General features: G+C 43.7%; 2 protein-coding genes across 2 annotated transcripts in view; one reads left to right on the plus strand and one right to left on the minus strand.

Annotated features, from left to right (window-relative positions):
* Window positions 1-5,887, minus strand: part of kank1a (KN motif and ankyrin repeat domains 1a) — a 45,539-nt gene extending 39,652 nt beyond the window's left edge. Inside the window, exon 1 of the mRNA XM_062381370.1 lies at window positions 5,727-5,887. The gene's annotated coding sequence lies outside the window, so the exon portion shown is untranslated. The remainder of the gene's footprint in view (window positions 1-5,726) is intronic.
* Window positions 5,888-7,847: 1,960 nt separating this feature from the next.
* Window positions 7,848-11,963, plus strand: fbp1a (fructose-1,6-bisphosphatase 1a). The gene is made up of 7 exons (XM_062381372.1): window positions 7,848-8,164; window positions 9,052-9,214; window positions 9,814-9,906; window positions 10,019-10,159; window positions 10,240-10,377; window positions 10,491-10,610; window positions 11,332-11,963. The coding sequence occupies exons 1-7, from the start codon at window positions 7,995-7,997 to the stop codon at window positions 11,521-11,523; spliced, it is 1,017 nt and encodes a 338-aa protein (XP_062237356.1). The 5' UTR covers window positions 7,848-7,994; the 3' UTR covers window positions 11,524-11,963.
* Window positions 11,964-12,987: the final 1,024 nt, after the last annotated feature.

The following is a 12,987-nucleotide window of genomic DNA, read 5'->3' on the forward strand; positions in this document are numbered from 1 at the left end:
AAACAAACGCTTTCATCGACCATCAGGGCTGATCTACATGATGATTCACTGTATTAGAGATTGTTATGTTGTTCTGCTCATCATTTCAACAGTGCATTGCGTTCTTCTATCTTTTCACGAAAGCAACACAAAATAATTATGACACTGAATGGTTCCCGAAGCAAACTCCAACACCATTAATCTCTTTAACCACCTTCACAAGAATCAAACAGTACAATGAAAAGCCACAAAAGTACATCTGAGTGTTCAAAACAAAGCCCAGACTCAGACTCTGCGAGAGGCCTTTGCCAGCGGCACAACACAAAGAAACATGAAGACAACGGCCGCTGTAACAACTTCCATCTGTACAGATAAGGCCCCAATTCACACGCCCTTTATCAAGATGTGAGATCTTGGTCAAATATCACACAGCAATAAGTAGCAATTGCCTTTTGTGTTAACATGGTGTCAAAGCTATTCAGTAAGGTGTGTCTAGCTACTACTCAGAAAACTAATATAGGGAAACTTCCTAAACAAAAATCATCTGTGATGAAGAGAGAAAAACATTCATGTTCTCATTTACACCAAATCAATTTTCAAATAGCAAATACCAACGCTTCCTCCTGAACATATGTGATATGAACGAGCCCATAATGACCGAGAAGAGGCTCGAAGGCAGGAGGAGGGGGATTAACATACCGGGAAACAAAACATCTTTGTGAAACACACTTCAAGGTTTTGGCCGGGGGTTAATCCGAGCCGCACAGAGAAATACCTTCACTCATTCATGTTCACCCCGACGATGCTCCTCACAAACTGAAACCTGGAGCAGGTTGAAGCCTGCACGAGCAAACCGGCCAACACCTCTCCAGAACAACACAGGCTGAAACAACTAGATTATCAAAGAGATGAAATCCCATCCGGGTCCAGAGGAGGGAACGTTTCAGTTCAGTTTTTTTTTGTGGACATATTCTTGACAGGTAAACGTGACAGTTTGTGGGCGTGGAGTTCCTCTTTGACGCACCAGGAGAAACCCAAGCCTCCGAATCGACCGCTGATGGGTTCTTAAGCTCCACAGGCCTTAGAGGCAAAGGGAGGTTATCAAGTCGACCATCAGTGAGACAATAGCTTTCGCTCATTCAGCGATTCTGGGGTTCAAAAGAGCATTGGAGCTAATTAACGAGACGGAGAGAAAGCTGGGCCGAGTGAAAGTTCAGTAGATGAATATTTCTCAACCGTGTCATTGCATTACACTTATATTCAAAAAATGAATACAACTTTATGGGTATGAGCAAAGTGGATGATAAATGGACATTGTTTTTAGTTCATTAACATCTCTTCTACGAGGCGGCAAAAAGTTTGACATCATGTTGAGTACATTGATTTCTCTCAGGATCCTTAAATCTGTGGCAAAATATGATGCAAAGGCCAGAAGCCAGCTAAATTAGCTTAGCATCACTGCAGCTACATCTCCACCTACTTGCACTATCCTGGAATGAAGATAAATGACCACAGTAGAGAACGAGTAACCCCTAACCCTTCTAGAAAAATTAACACTTGACCATTGTCCTCTGACTTGTTAGTCTGGTCCCAGTCCCTAACATGGAGGAGGCTGGATTTATAACTTTGTGCAGCCAGCAACCGCCCCCCCTTTGAAAATTGTTTGTGTGCGCACTACAAAGTAAACAACTTTAATGTTTATATTCTGTGTTTTACACTCCTGGTCACATCTGCACATTAAAAAGCCAAACCCCAACCCACACAAACCCATCGCAGGTCTCCACCCCGGCTCTGTTAATCTTCTAAATCCAGGAAGTGCTGATTTGAAAAGATTATTGCGAAGTTCTGCCGGAGCTTTGATCAGCCGAATAATGACCGAAAACAATGCGGTGCCGGCCTGGCAGCTGCCCCGGGCCGCGGCAAATCTTTTAGGAGGATTCCCCCGAAGCTTGACTTCACCTTTATGTTTTTATTATGTTCAAATACTGAATTTACAGTCTGCTCTGCTGCACCTTATTTTATATCTTCCAGGTAAATGCTTGTTGGAAAATGGTGTGATATATATTTAACCTAATCTGACATCTCACTTCACACAGTTAAGTTTTCATTAAACATTCTTCGGTGCAGTTCTCCGTAAGGTTTGTTTTCTGGAAAGTGAGCTCTACTGGTTTAGTTTTGGTGGATTTACTATATAAAGCAGATTTGATCTGGTAATAACAGGGCAGTCCCTGAGGCTCATGTAGGTTCTCATCCCACACTTAGAAACCTGAGCAGCTGTAACAACTCCCTTCACCTCCACAGCCAGAGCGGTTACACAGCAGGGGAACTCTCTCAGAAAATACAAAAAATTACTCCAAGTTAAAACACCTTGAAAACTCCCCGGTATTTTTAGCACTGAAACAAGCAAGAGAGGCACAAATGGGACGCGACCACAGACGAACAGATGCTCGACCAGAACTAAAATTACAACCCAGCACCTCCTCTACCTCAAAATTACAGAGCAAAACACAGCATGGCCCAAAAAGTTCACAGCCAGAAGAAGAAGCCCGGGCCGGGGTTGACGTGCAACGCGCTCAGACGGCTCAGCGGAGTGGAAGTCATTTTCTCCAAACAAACAGCAGAGGGATGGGGAGTCGTAATCACAGGGAGGTGGCGGCTGCTGGGGGGTGGGGGGGGTGGGGGGGGGTGGGGGGGGGGAGACACATCTGAGCGGCGGAGGCCCGGCTTTGATCATGTGGACAGAAGGCTCGTCTCACCGAGGTGTTAATTGAGAGACCTCTGCCATGTGTCCACAAAAGGCCGAGTGACCTGGTCTGATGATGTGGACCCCGAGGGCCGCTGAGCCTCACGTACCAACCGACGCCAGCCCGTGCTTACTCCAGATCTGCTTATGTGTTAATGGGAAATGAGGAATGTTCCGTGTGCCGCCGGGGACTTGAACAATGTACAGATTTAACTCTTAAGCTTTTGTACAGAAAGAGTAAATCTGAGCTCAGAGAAATGTCAGTGGAATAAACAGGAGGCACGTGAGCCACCCACACACTGAGAATCTATGTTTATATGCTGAGTCATTATCAGTTGAAGATAGGAACGTGTTTTTTAAATAAACAGATTCATCTCCGAGTCAAAATATTACAAATTGGTTGGTTCAAGCTCCTCAGATGTGAACATGTTCTTACTTTCTTCGATGAGACGTCATCTTGGATTTTGAGACATTTTATAGATCAAATCAAGAAAATAAATCACCCAGTGCATCAATACAAATCCTCCGTAGTTTAACATTTAAACATCTTAATACCAAAATACCTCCCCATAACTTTTTGATGCACAAATACAATGAGTCGCAGTAGTTACGAGTTGTTTTAAGTCAACAATGTCAAATAATAAGGACATTTAAATGGTAAATACTGTTTTTTACTCTTGAGTAGAATGTGCAGACAGATGAACAGACTACACACTAAAGACAGGGTCTGTGTACTTTGTATTTGGGCAAAACAAGAAGTGTCTGCTGGTTGCAGTGTCCATAACAAGCTTTTGTCTCTGCCAAGGGACAAAAAAACAAGAATCTTAGAGAGATTAAAGTTTATATACTAAACAAAAACATTATCAGAGGGAAATTCTCACGTTTTTATGAATGAGGACTTGAGATATTCCGATACCAGCTTCAGAAATAACGCAAATAATGAAAAAAAATGCCAGTTCAGGATTTTGGTATCGAGTTAACAACATAAATGAAGTGTGAGGATCAATGTTATATCAGCAAAAAGCAGCTATAGCTACATTTTCCAACAGGGAGTATTCAAAGCTTCACCGGAGACCCCACAGGTTGGGACTTTCTGTATCCGAAGGAATGCTTTGTTGGAGGAAATCAAGTTTTATTATACGCAAGTGTAGAAAAATGGATTCAGCGAACGAGCCAAAAGTGCCAAACCGGCCGCCAAAGAATTTCATTAGACCACCGTCACAATGCTCATATTCTTCAGCCCTGAAGTATCAATTCACAGCTTTATCTTTCTTTACAAGAAAAAAAAAGTGAAGATGAAGAGCCCTCTGTTTGACCCCCCCCCCCCCCAGCTCTTCACCAGCACAATAGGGACCACCATCAAGGTCTACAGCCCAACAACATGCCGCCACTCCCCCGCCACCAATTCTGAGCAGAAGGCTTGGACACTGGACAACAGGTATGGACCATATTACACCATATATCTCAAAGTGGACCACCGTCTCTTTCAGGAGCCTAGAAAGAGGCTTCTGTTGGGAGTCATGCGATGTTCTGTGTTTCAAGAGGAAGAATGAAGGTGGTGGGTGAAAGAAAGAAAGAAAGAAAGAAAGAAAGAGAATAACCTTGTTTTCTTGAGGCACCAGGATGTTTGTGACCCTGGTTTAAGCTGTTAAATCCCAGGCAAAGATGAGTCAGTGTGGAATCGTGTGATGACGAGGGATTACCAGGTCACATGAGAGGGATGGGTCACCGGCACAGGAGCAGGATCCGTCCAGGAGCTGCCACCAACACAAGCCTCAGAAGGTTAGGAGATGGTTGAACGAGGTGGTTTCAAACTGCTGACACTCGAGGAAATATGCAAAGCCAAAAGGAAAGAATAATGGCCTACAACCGAGCCAACTGCCTCCTTCTCATAAAAAGAGACTGTAAAGTGTGAAGACAAGAACAACCAGATTCCTGAATAGCTGCCGACCTGCAGGCCGCTCGGTGGGTTTTAAACGAGGTCAGTAAAGCAGTCACATTTTATACTAATCTAGTGATTCCCACTCTACTGGTGCTGGTGGTGTCCCTCGTTCTGTCTCATGTCCGGGGCTGCGTCCTTCAGAAGCTGCAGCTGGAACCTTTTGAAGGCTCCGACAAATGCGTCCTTTCATCGTCCTTTCACCCCCCCCCCCCCCCGAGAAAAACAAAGACTCCAACAACTGGATCCTGCCTGTCCCAACGCTTCACTAACCTATTTTCAAAGAGGTAACACTACTAAACATTCACTCTGTTGCTGGGTGGGTGGGGGGGGGGGGGTCTACCTAGCCTTAGTGGGCTGTGTAGACCTCGTCCTCTGAAGGATGCAGCCCCTGAATCCAGACTCATGCTAGGGCTCCTAACAACTGTTTATATGGCAAACACATTTAAATCAAATTCAGCCTGTGGGAAAGATTTACATAAGGAACATTAACAAATGTGAAATAAAATTAACTTTATAATAAAAACATTCAAATAAAATAAAGTTTTTCAATATATTATTTAGTAAACAAAGGTTTGGATGAAAAGAGCAATGATTAAAGTGACTGATATAGACAAGTATAATACGCTCCTTCCTCATTCCATTGACCTCCTTCCCTCAGGGGTCAAAGTTCAACCCATAACTGCACCATGTGGGCTACTTCAAACATTTCCACAACACCTGCTTGGCGCGAACCTGCTTGTTTGTTCGCGGGAAACGATAGAAAGCCCCCCCACCCCACACACGCACACACACACACACAGCAGATTAGCACAAGGAGCAGAATCGACAAACACCATATGACTTTAACCATAATCCTACTTAACCAGCAGCGCTTCATGGGATTGTCTGGTCTGGTCCCAGCAGGACCACCTGACCCAGAACACGCACGTACAGGACACACGGGACTCGAACAGATTGAGAAGAGAAAAGTTCATTCATGCTTTTAAAAAGACTTCATCCCAAAGTTTAAAGACCCTGCAGCGAGTTGCTCGATCCGCAGCGAGGAGACAGCGTTTCACTCACCCGACTTCCGAGCGTCTCTTCTCGGACTTGGAAAGCAGCGTCTCCTCCTCGGCTCTGGTGGTTCTCAAAGGGGAAACTCACATGAAGGCTGAACTTTAACTTTACGAGCCTTGTGGCGGACACCACAAAGCCGCACACAGCTCCACACGTCCCGGCAGCTCCTCCACCACCAGCAGCCGGAGCCTCTTTGTACTGGTGCGCCTCTCCAGCGAGTTGTTCCCCGGGCGCACATGCGCAGTGCGGCCGGGGCCCGGAGCAGCTCGGGCTGGATGGAGGCCGCGGAGAGGCGCAGGTGGGACAGGTACCTGCCGCCGGGGGGACCCACTTCTCCGGGGACAGGGAGTCAGAGAGACCTCCTGGTGTGGAGGTAAAGTCTTCCAGTGGAAAACATGGCGATGGGCTATAATAGTTACAATAATAATAATAATGGTGATAATACTGTTGTGCATTTATAGTAAATATATAAATCTTAAAGTTTATTTCTTTAGCACCTTTCATGCAAAGAAATTCAGCTCAAAGTGCTTTACATACAATTTAATAAAGAATAGTGTTAATTATAAATAAAAACATGTTAAAACTTCATTCACATACCAGATTTTAAGTTACATAAGAACATGTTAAAATGACATTTTAAAGAATAGGGAATAAAGAAGGAATACAATTAAATAAATAAAAGATGCATAAAAACAGAAAAGAACAAACGATATAAAAGTGAAAGAGTGAAGCACAAGCAAGTGTAAGATGTAGTTAAAAGCTGAAGTAAAGATAAATGTTTTAAGTTTTCTTTTGAAGACGTTTACTGAACTAGATATCAACATTTCTCTGTGGTTCCCTGTCACAATAAGAGCTGTGTTTTTGTTCATTTTAAAAGTTAACGTTAAAGTTTATAAAGAAATGTCCTTCAAATGTAAGGTAAAGTGAAAACGAAAAATAATACAGTTATAATTAAAAAGATTAATGATAATCCTGGGATGAAAAGACACCTGCATTCACCCAGCGAGAAGATTAGGACCCAAAACCAGGGGGAGGCCTCCATCCTGTGGTGGTTTTGGGTTGTTACACCATCACTACACATTAATAATAAACTTTATTTGTTTCACATCTTTCATACAATAAATGCAGCTCAGAGTTAATTACATAGCAGGAAAGTGTAAGATCTCGTTAAAGGCTGAAGTCAAGAGACATGTTTTAAGTTTTCTTATTCGTTTACTGAACTAGATCAACATTTCTCTGTTGTTCCCTGTCACAATAAGAGCTGTGTTTATTTTAATTTGAACAGTTTATAAAAGTGAAAGCATAATGTTACAGAAATGTAAAGTAATACAGTCATATTTTACTAGATAAATGATGATTCTGGAATCTAGATTCACTCAGAGAGAAGATTAGGACCCAACACCAAGGGGAGGTCTCCATCTTGTGGTGGTTCGTTCAAACAACATCAATAAACTTTAATAATAAACTTTATGTGTTTAGCAGTTTCCGGACAAGAAGCAGCTCAGAGTTAATTACATACAATATAGATAACAAATACAGAGAGAGAGAGAGAAAAGGATGAATGGATGAATAGATAGAGAGAGAAATGGATGAATAGAAAGATAGAGAGGGAGATAGACAGATAGATGGATGGTCAGATAGAATGGTGGAAAGATAGATAGATTGATGGACATATAAATATATTTATATATAGATAGATAGAATGATCGATAGATATATAGATAGATAGAATGTTTGATAGATATATATATATAGATAGAATGTTTGATAGATATATAGAATGATGGATAGATTGATTGATTGGTTTATATAGATAGATAGATAGATAGATAGATTGATTGATTGATTGGTTTATATATATATATAGATTGTTTGATTGATAGATAGATAGATAGATCGATATAATGATAGATAGAAAGATAGATAGATAGATAGATAGATATGGAAGTTGAAAAGTAAGAGCATGGGGAATGTGTAACTCTTCCTCCTCTCTGTTGTGGACAGACACACAACCTGTGATGTGTAACCACTCTGTGAACGAAGGTATGCGGAGCGTCTATCATTCTGCGGGGACTCTTATCATTTCATCACCGGTACAGTTTGTACAGAGCGGCTCTTGTTCGGTTTCCTCCGCCGGGGACCACGCCTCTGCTGCGGCTGTGGATTGGCCCTCGCGTCCCCACTTCCTCCAACGAGTTCCGCCTTTAGGGGATTTAAGTTCCGCAGCTTGTTCGCTTCCCACCAGGCTGCAGGAGGAGACCAGCCGCTGCCGCCATGTCCGACCGAGGAACCTTCGACACCAACGTGGTCACCATGACCCGGTTCGTCATGGAGGAGGGCCGGAGGGCGAAGGGCACCGGGGAGCTGACCACGCTGCTCACCGCTGTGGGCACGGCGGTGAAGGCCATCTCCAGCGCCGTGCGTAAAGCTGGGATCGCTCACCTGTGAGTACGCACAACACTCACCTGGCTGGGGGGGGTTGTCAGGGGTTCGATGCCGGTGCTCTCTTGCAGAAACAAGGATAAACACGAGTTGCTCAGTGGAGTTTCGGCTCCTGCATCCACGTTGGCACGGGCTGAGGCAGGAGGTGTCTGAGCCAATCGGGAAACGCATACCTGACGCGCCCACGCCCACTCTTTATTCTAACAATCATATTTCTTACTTGAGCTGTCAGTCATGTGCACACTCGTTGTTAGGAACCAGGAGATCAGCACACGAATGAGAAATCCTCTCGTTGCTGTCCTTCTTTACTGATTCCATCCATCTCTCCTTGTTAAAGACTCACATTTTTATCTAAATGTACTTTAAGTTAATACGACAAAGTGTTTTCAGTAGCATCATCTGCAGCATCCTTTATTAAAATGAGGGTGTGTATTTTTTGGTCGTAAACTAAAGGCAGAGTTAATGATGAAGGAGGCCACACTCCGAGTACTTACTTCACTAAAGTAGTATTGTAATGTGGTACTTGTACATGCATTTTGTCTATTTATTTGTTCTTTTACTTGAAATGTCTGAGTACTGTGTTCGTGTGACCTACATGAGCCGAGATCTTGATGAAGAGACTGATTCAGCTTGTTCTCCTGCTGTTGATCTAATTCCTCCTTGAATCACGACCCAACCTCCGCTGTAAGGAAATGCTGCGTCATGCATCAGTTGCGTTTTTTTCAAACCTTATCTCAGCACCAAACTCTAGAGTCGATATTCACAGGAGGATGTAACAGAAAACTAGGTATTTGTTAACTTCTGTCTCTGTCTGTAGAGAGAATTGACTTTTGTTGTTTTTATTGAATTAATATGAAAGTCTCCTTTTCTCTTTTCTGTACTTTATCAGTTACGGCATCGCTGGCAGCACGAACGTGACGGGAGACCAGGTGAAGAAGCTGGACATCCTGTCCAATGATCTGATTATCAACATGATCAAGTCGTCCTTCACCTCCTGCGTTCTGGTGTCTGAAGAGAACGACAAAGCCATCATCGTAGAGCCGGACACGAGGGTAAGTGTCTGTGAAGGCATCGACCTCACATGTTAAAACACAATCAGGGATCTCTGCCTTTACGTTCTCTTAAGACGCCGCTGAGCTCGGAAAACAGGCTTTTAAATTATCGAGGATCCCATTTCTGAAACTGGATCGTCCACATTTCTCCTGCTGAATCTAAAACGTCTGTTATTCAAATGAGAGGATCCTCTCAGGATCAGGTTCTGCTGGCTCACGTGGTGTGACACGACCTTTCACCTCTCTCCTGTGTCACTACTCTGGTGTGACTGTGTGGACTCTCAGACCTGCTTTAGTCCGGATACATTCCTGAACTTTTTCAGATGGGCTGTATGTAAGAACACAAACGTCTGAGTGAGTTAGTCCAGACATTTTCTGGAACTGTTCCTCGCAGCCCTCTAGGAACATGTGTGGAAAAGGCCTGAATGAGAACAAAACAAGAGAGCCGAGGCCAGTGTCGATGTGCCATAAACAAACAAACACATGGTCCTGCAGCTTTGTCCTGTCCTGCCTCCTGCTGCTCTGCTCAGTAAATGTCCAGCTCGTGACTTTGTCTCTGCAGAAAACATGAGTAACTGTCTTGCACTATCGTCTTCCAGGGAAAGTACGTTGTGTGCTTCGATCCTTTGGACGGCTCGTCCAACATCGACTGTCTCGTCTCCATCGGCACCATCTTTGCCATCTACAGAAAGGTAATGACCAAAGTTTTTCTTTTGTAACTTTCCCAAGCTCACTGCACAACTCCAGAAACGAGAAATGTTAAACTATCACTCTTCATTGAAAGCAAATTGTTATTCCCCTCAGATCACAGACGATGAGCCGTGTGAGAAGGACGCGCTGCACCCCGGCAGAAGCCTGGTGGCAGCCGGCTACGCCCTCTACGGCAGCGCCACCATGGTCGTGCTCTCCACCGGCCAGGGAGTCAACTGCTTCATGCTCGACCCAGTTAGTGCTCTCTGTCTTCTTTCAGGGTTTTCTGTGCACATGACAGTAGAGGGTAACCATCAATGCTTTCCGCTCACCAGGCAATCGGTGAATTTATCCTGGTGGATCGGGACGTGAAGATCAAGAAGCGAGGGAAGATCTACAGCTTGAACGAAGGCTACGCAAAGTACTTCGACCCCGCCGTCACGGAGTACCTGCAGAAGAAGAAGTTCCCAGAGGTAACGCTGACATCACCACGTGGGAGGGGAACGATTCGAGCTCAGTAGATCCTGCTGGTGGATGTCACTGCAGAAGTGAACTAACTACTGCAGTGTTTTTAAAACCCTTCCAGGACGGCACTGAGCCCTATGGTGCCCGCTACATTGGGTCCATGGTGGCAGACGTTCACCGAACACTGATGTATGGAGGCATCTTTTTATACCCGGGCAATGTGAAGAGCCCCAAGGGAAAGGTAAGCTCCAGTAACTGCTTCCTCCTCGGAATAAAGTTTGAATCTTAAACTCAGGATGGCAACGTACCGCATATCTGTTTTCTTAAATTCAATAAAACCAAACACTCATAACAGTCTTCTAAATACGACTGGTTTATTTTGAAATGCCCCCTCTTGCAATGATGGAGAAAGTGATATCATAAAAATCATGATCGGGACTTCATGGGACCACAAGCGGCTGCAAGTATTTCATTTAAACATTAATATATTCTGATCTTTTAAGAACCAGTTTAGTTCACGTTTCACTCGCGGTGACATTGAGACTTTCAGCCGTTCTCAAGGAGGAAGTTCCTTGAAAAGAAAAGTTCTTTGTTTGTAAGAGGAGAACTTCCAAGAAGACGGTGTCACAATGTCCTTTCTTCACCGTCCACATCCTTCCAGTGTTTGCAAGACTGAGCCGAACGTCTTGAAATAAGTTTTGAGAAATGTCCAAGAAGATTTCAAAGAGTCAAATTGCAAAGGAATGAAGAACGATAACAATCACTGATTGTTTTCAGAGCTTGAGCTGGGAGCTTACAAAGAGTGTGACTTGATTAGTCGGTCGAATCTATGTTTCTGCTTCTCCTTTACTATCAAATAAGTATAAATGTGATCAGCGCCGCGTAAACTATTAATGAATAGTTTATATAGTAGTATATATAGTTTGACTAAAAACTAAACCCCCCCCTCTCTTCCTTGAAAGCTGCGGCTGCTGTACGAATGCAACCCCATGGCCTTCATCATCGAGCAGGCGGGGGGCATGGCCTCCACCGGATTAGAGAACATCCTGGACATCCAGCCGGAGAGCATCCACCAGCGGGCTCCCGTGGCCATGGGCTCCCCGGAGGACGTGCTCGAGTTCATCGCCATCTGCAAGAAGCACGCCAAGAAGTGAGAGCACACCGACCCATCAGGCTTTAAGAAGAAACCTTGTGTCTCCCACCGGTCTGAGAAAGTTGTCCTTTTAAAAAATCTTAATGTAAATGTATTTTGAATCGTGTGTTATGGCGTTTGAGAAGGTTTCTCCAGGTCAGAAGTTTACAGTTACAAGGTTTTCATGCCTCAGCCGCCATGTTGCTGTTCTGTTTATAGAAGAGATGGTTCTGTGAAAAACATAAACTGTGTCATTCCACACAAACCAGCAAAGACCAAAAATGTGAAGAAAAAAACCCAAAGAGAATTCCTCCTGTTTACCTCCAGCTGTGCCTTTTAATAAAATAAACATTCTAGACGTGTGAATGACCAAAAACTTATATGCAAAACAAAAACCCTGATGCCTTTTCTATTGTGTAAACAAATGCTGTTTGAAATGACCAATAAATTCAAACGAGTCTATGAAGGAAAAGTAGAGTGATTCTTTTTATTCCTCCTCTGAGGCATCATATTTTCAGTTTGTCTTTAAACGTCCCATTCTAATGAACAGGACCTCTCAAGAATCCAAGATTTGAAAGGTCAAAGGTCACAGCCTCATGCACATGATATCTCAAGTCGGGCTTCAGGTCATTCTTCAAATTGTGACCAGTTGTCACCAGGAATCCAAACTGATTCCATTTCAGTGGTCAAAGGTCACGATGATGAACTATATGAGTTTGTAGTAAATGTATGTGGATTGAAACGGCTGAGATATAAAACCTGAGACCGGTAATTCTAGTTGCTGATGTAAACTTTGAGTTTTTATTGACTTCATGTAGGAATATTTAAGTGTGTTTTGTATATAATGTGTATTTTAAAGTGCACAGATGGATAGAAAAGTTTAATATAAAGAATGAAAAGGTTTGAAGCCAGACTGTCGATACGAGTCGGAGGACAGGTCACCCAGTGGAGTTGACCTTTAAGCTAAAGGTCGTTGGAAGCTCACAGATCCCAAATGACATTTAGAGCAAACTTGAGCTGCTAAAACAGCTGCTTATAGTCTCTCAGTGTAAAACCCACATCCCTCTGTTTGTAACCTACATGTCGTTTAGCTGAGAAATAAACACTGAATCAAAACAAAACAATAATTAAAGCCCTGCAGGACGTCGTGAGGCCAACCAGAGGGTTATTTCATGTCCGTGAATCTGGATCAAGTTGACAGAAAGTTCTTCTTCACATTGTGGTTAAAGCTTATATTACAGAAGAGCTGTGATGTCACCACAGTGCTGCCGGGTCCCTGTTGACCAACATGCTGCAAACCTTCCTGACTGAATGGACACAAGACCTGATGAGTCCTTGTCTCAGTGTGTTGGTCTCTACAGCTGATACCCGACACCCCCCACCCACCCCCAAGTGCACAAACACACACACACACTCGTCCACGTGGCTGCACACACACACACACACTCACCCACACACAAATAGATCCTCTGGCCTGGGTATGAAA

This window comes from Platichthys flesus, chromosome 3 (assembly GCF_949316205.1).
Source record: "Platichthys flesus chromosome 3, fPlaFle2.1, whole genome shotgun sequence".
Lineage (NCBI taxonomy): Eukaryota > Metazoa > Chordata > Actinopteri > Pleuronectiformes > Pleuronectidae > Platichthys > Platichthys flesus.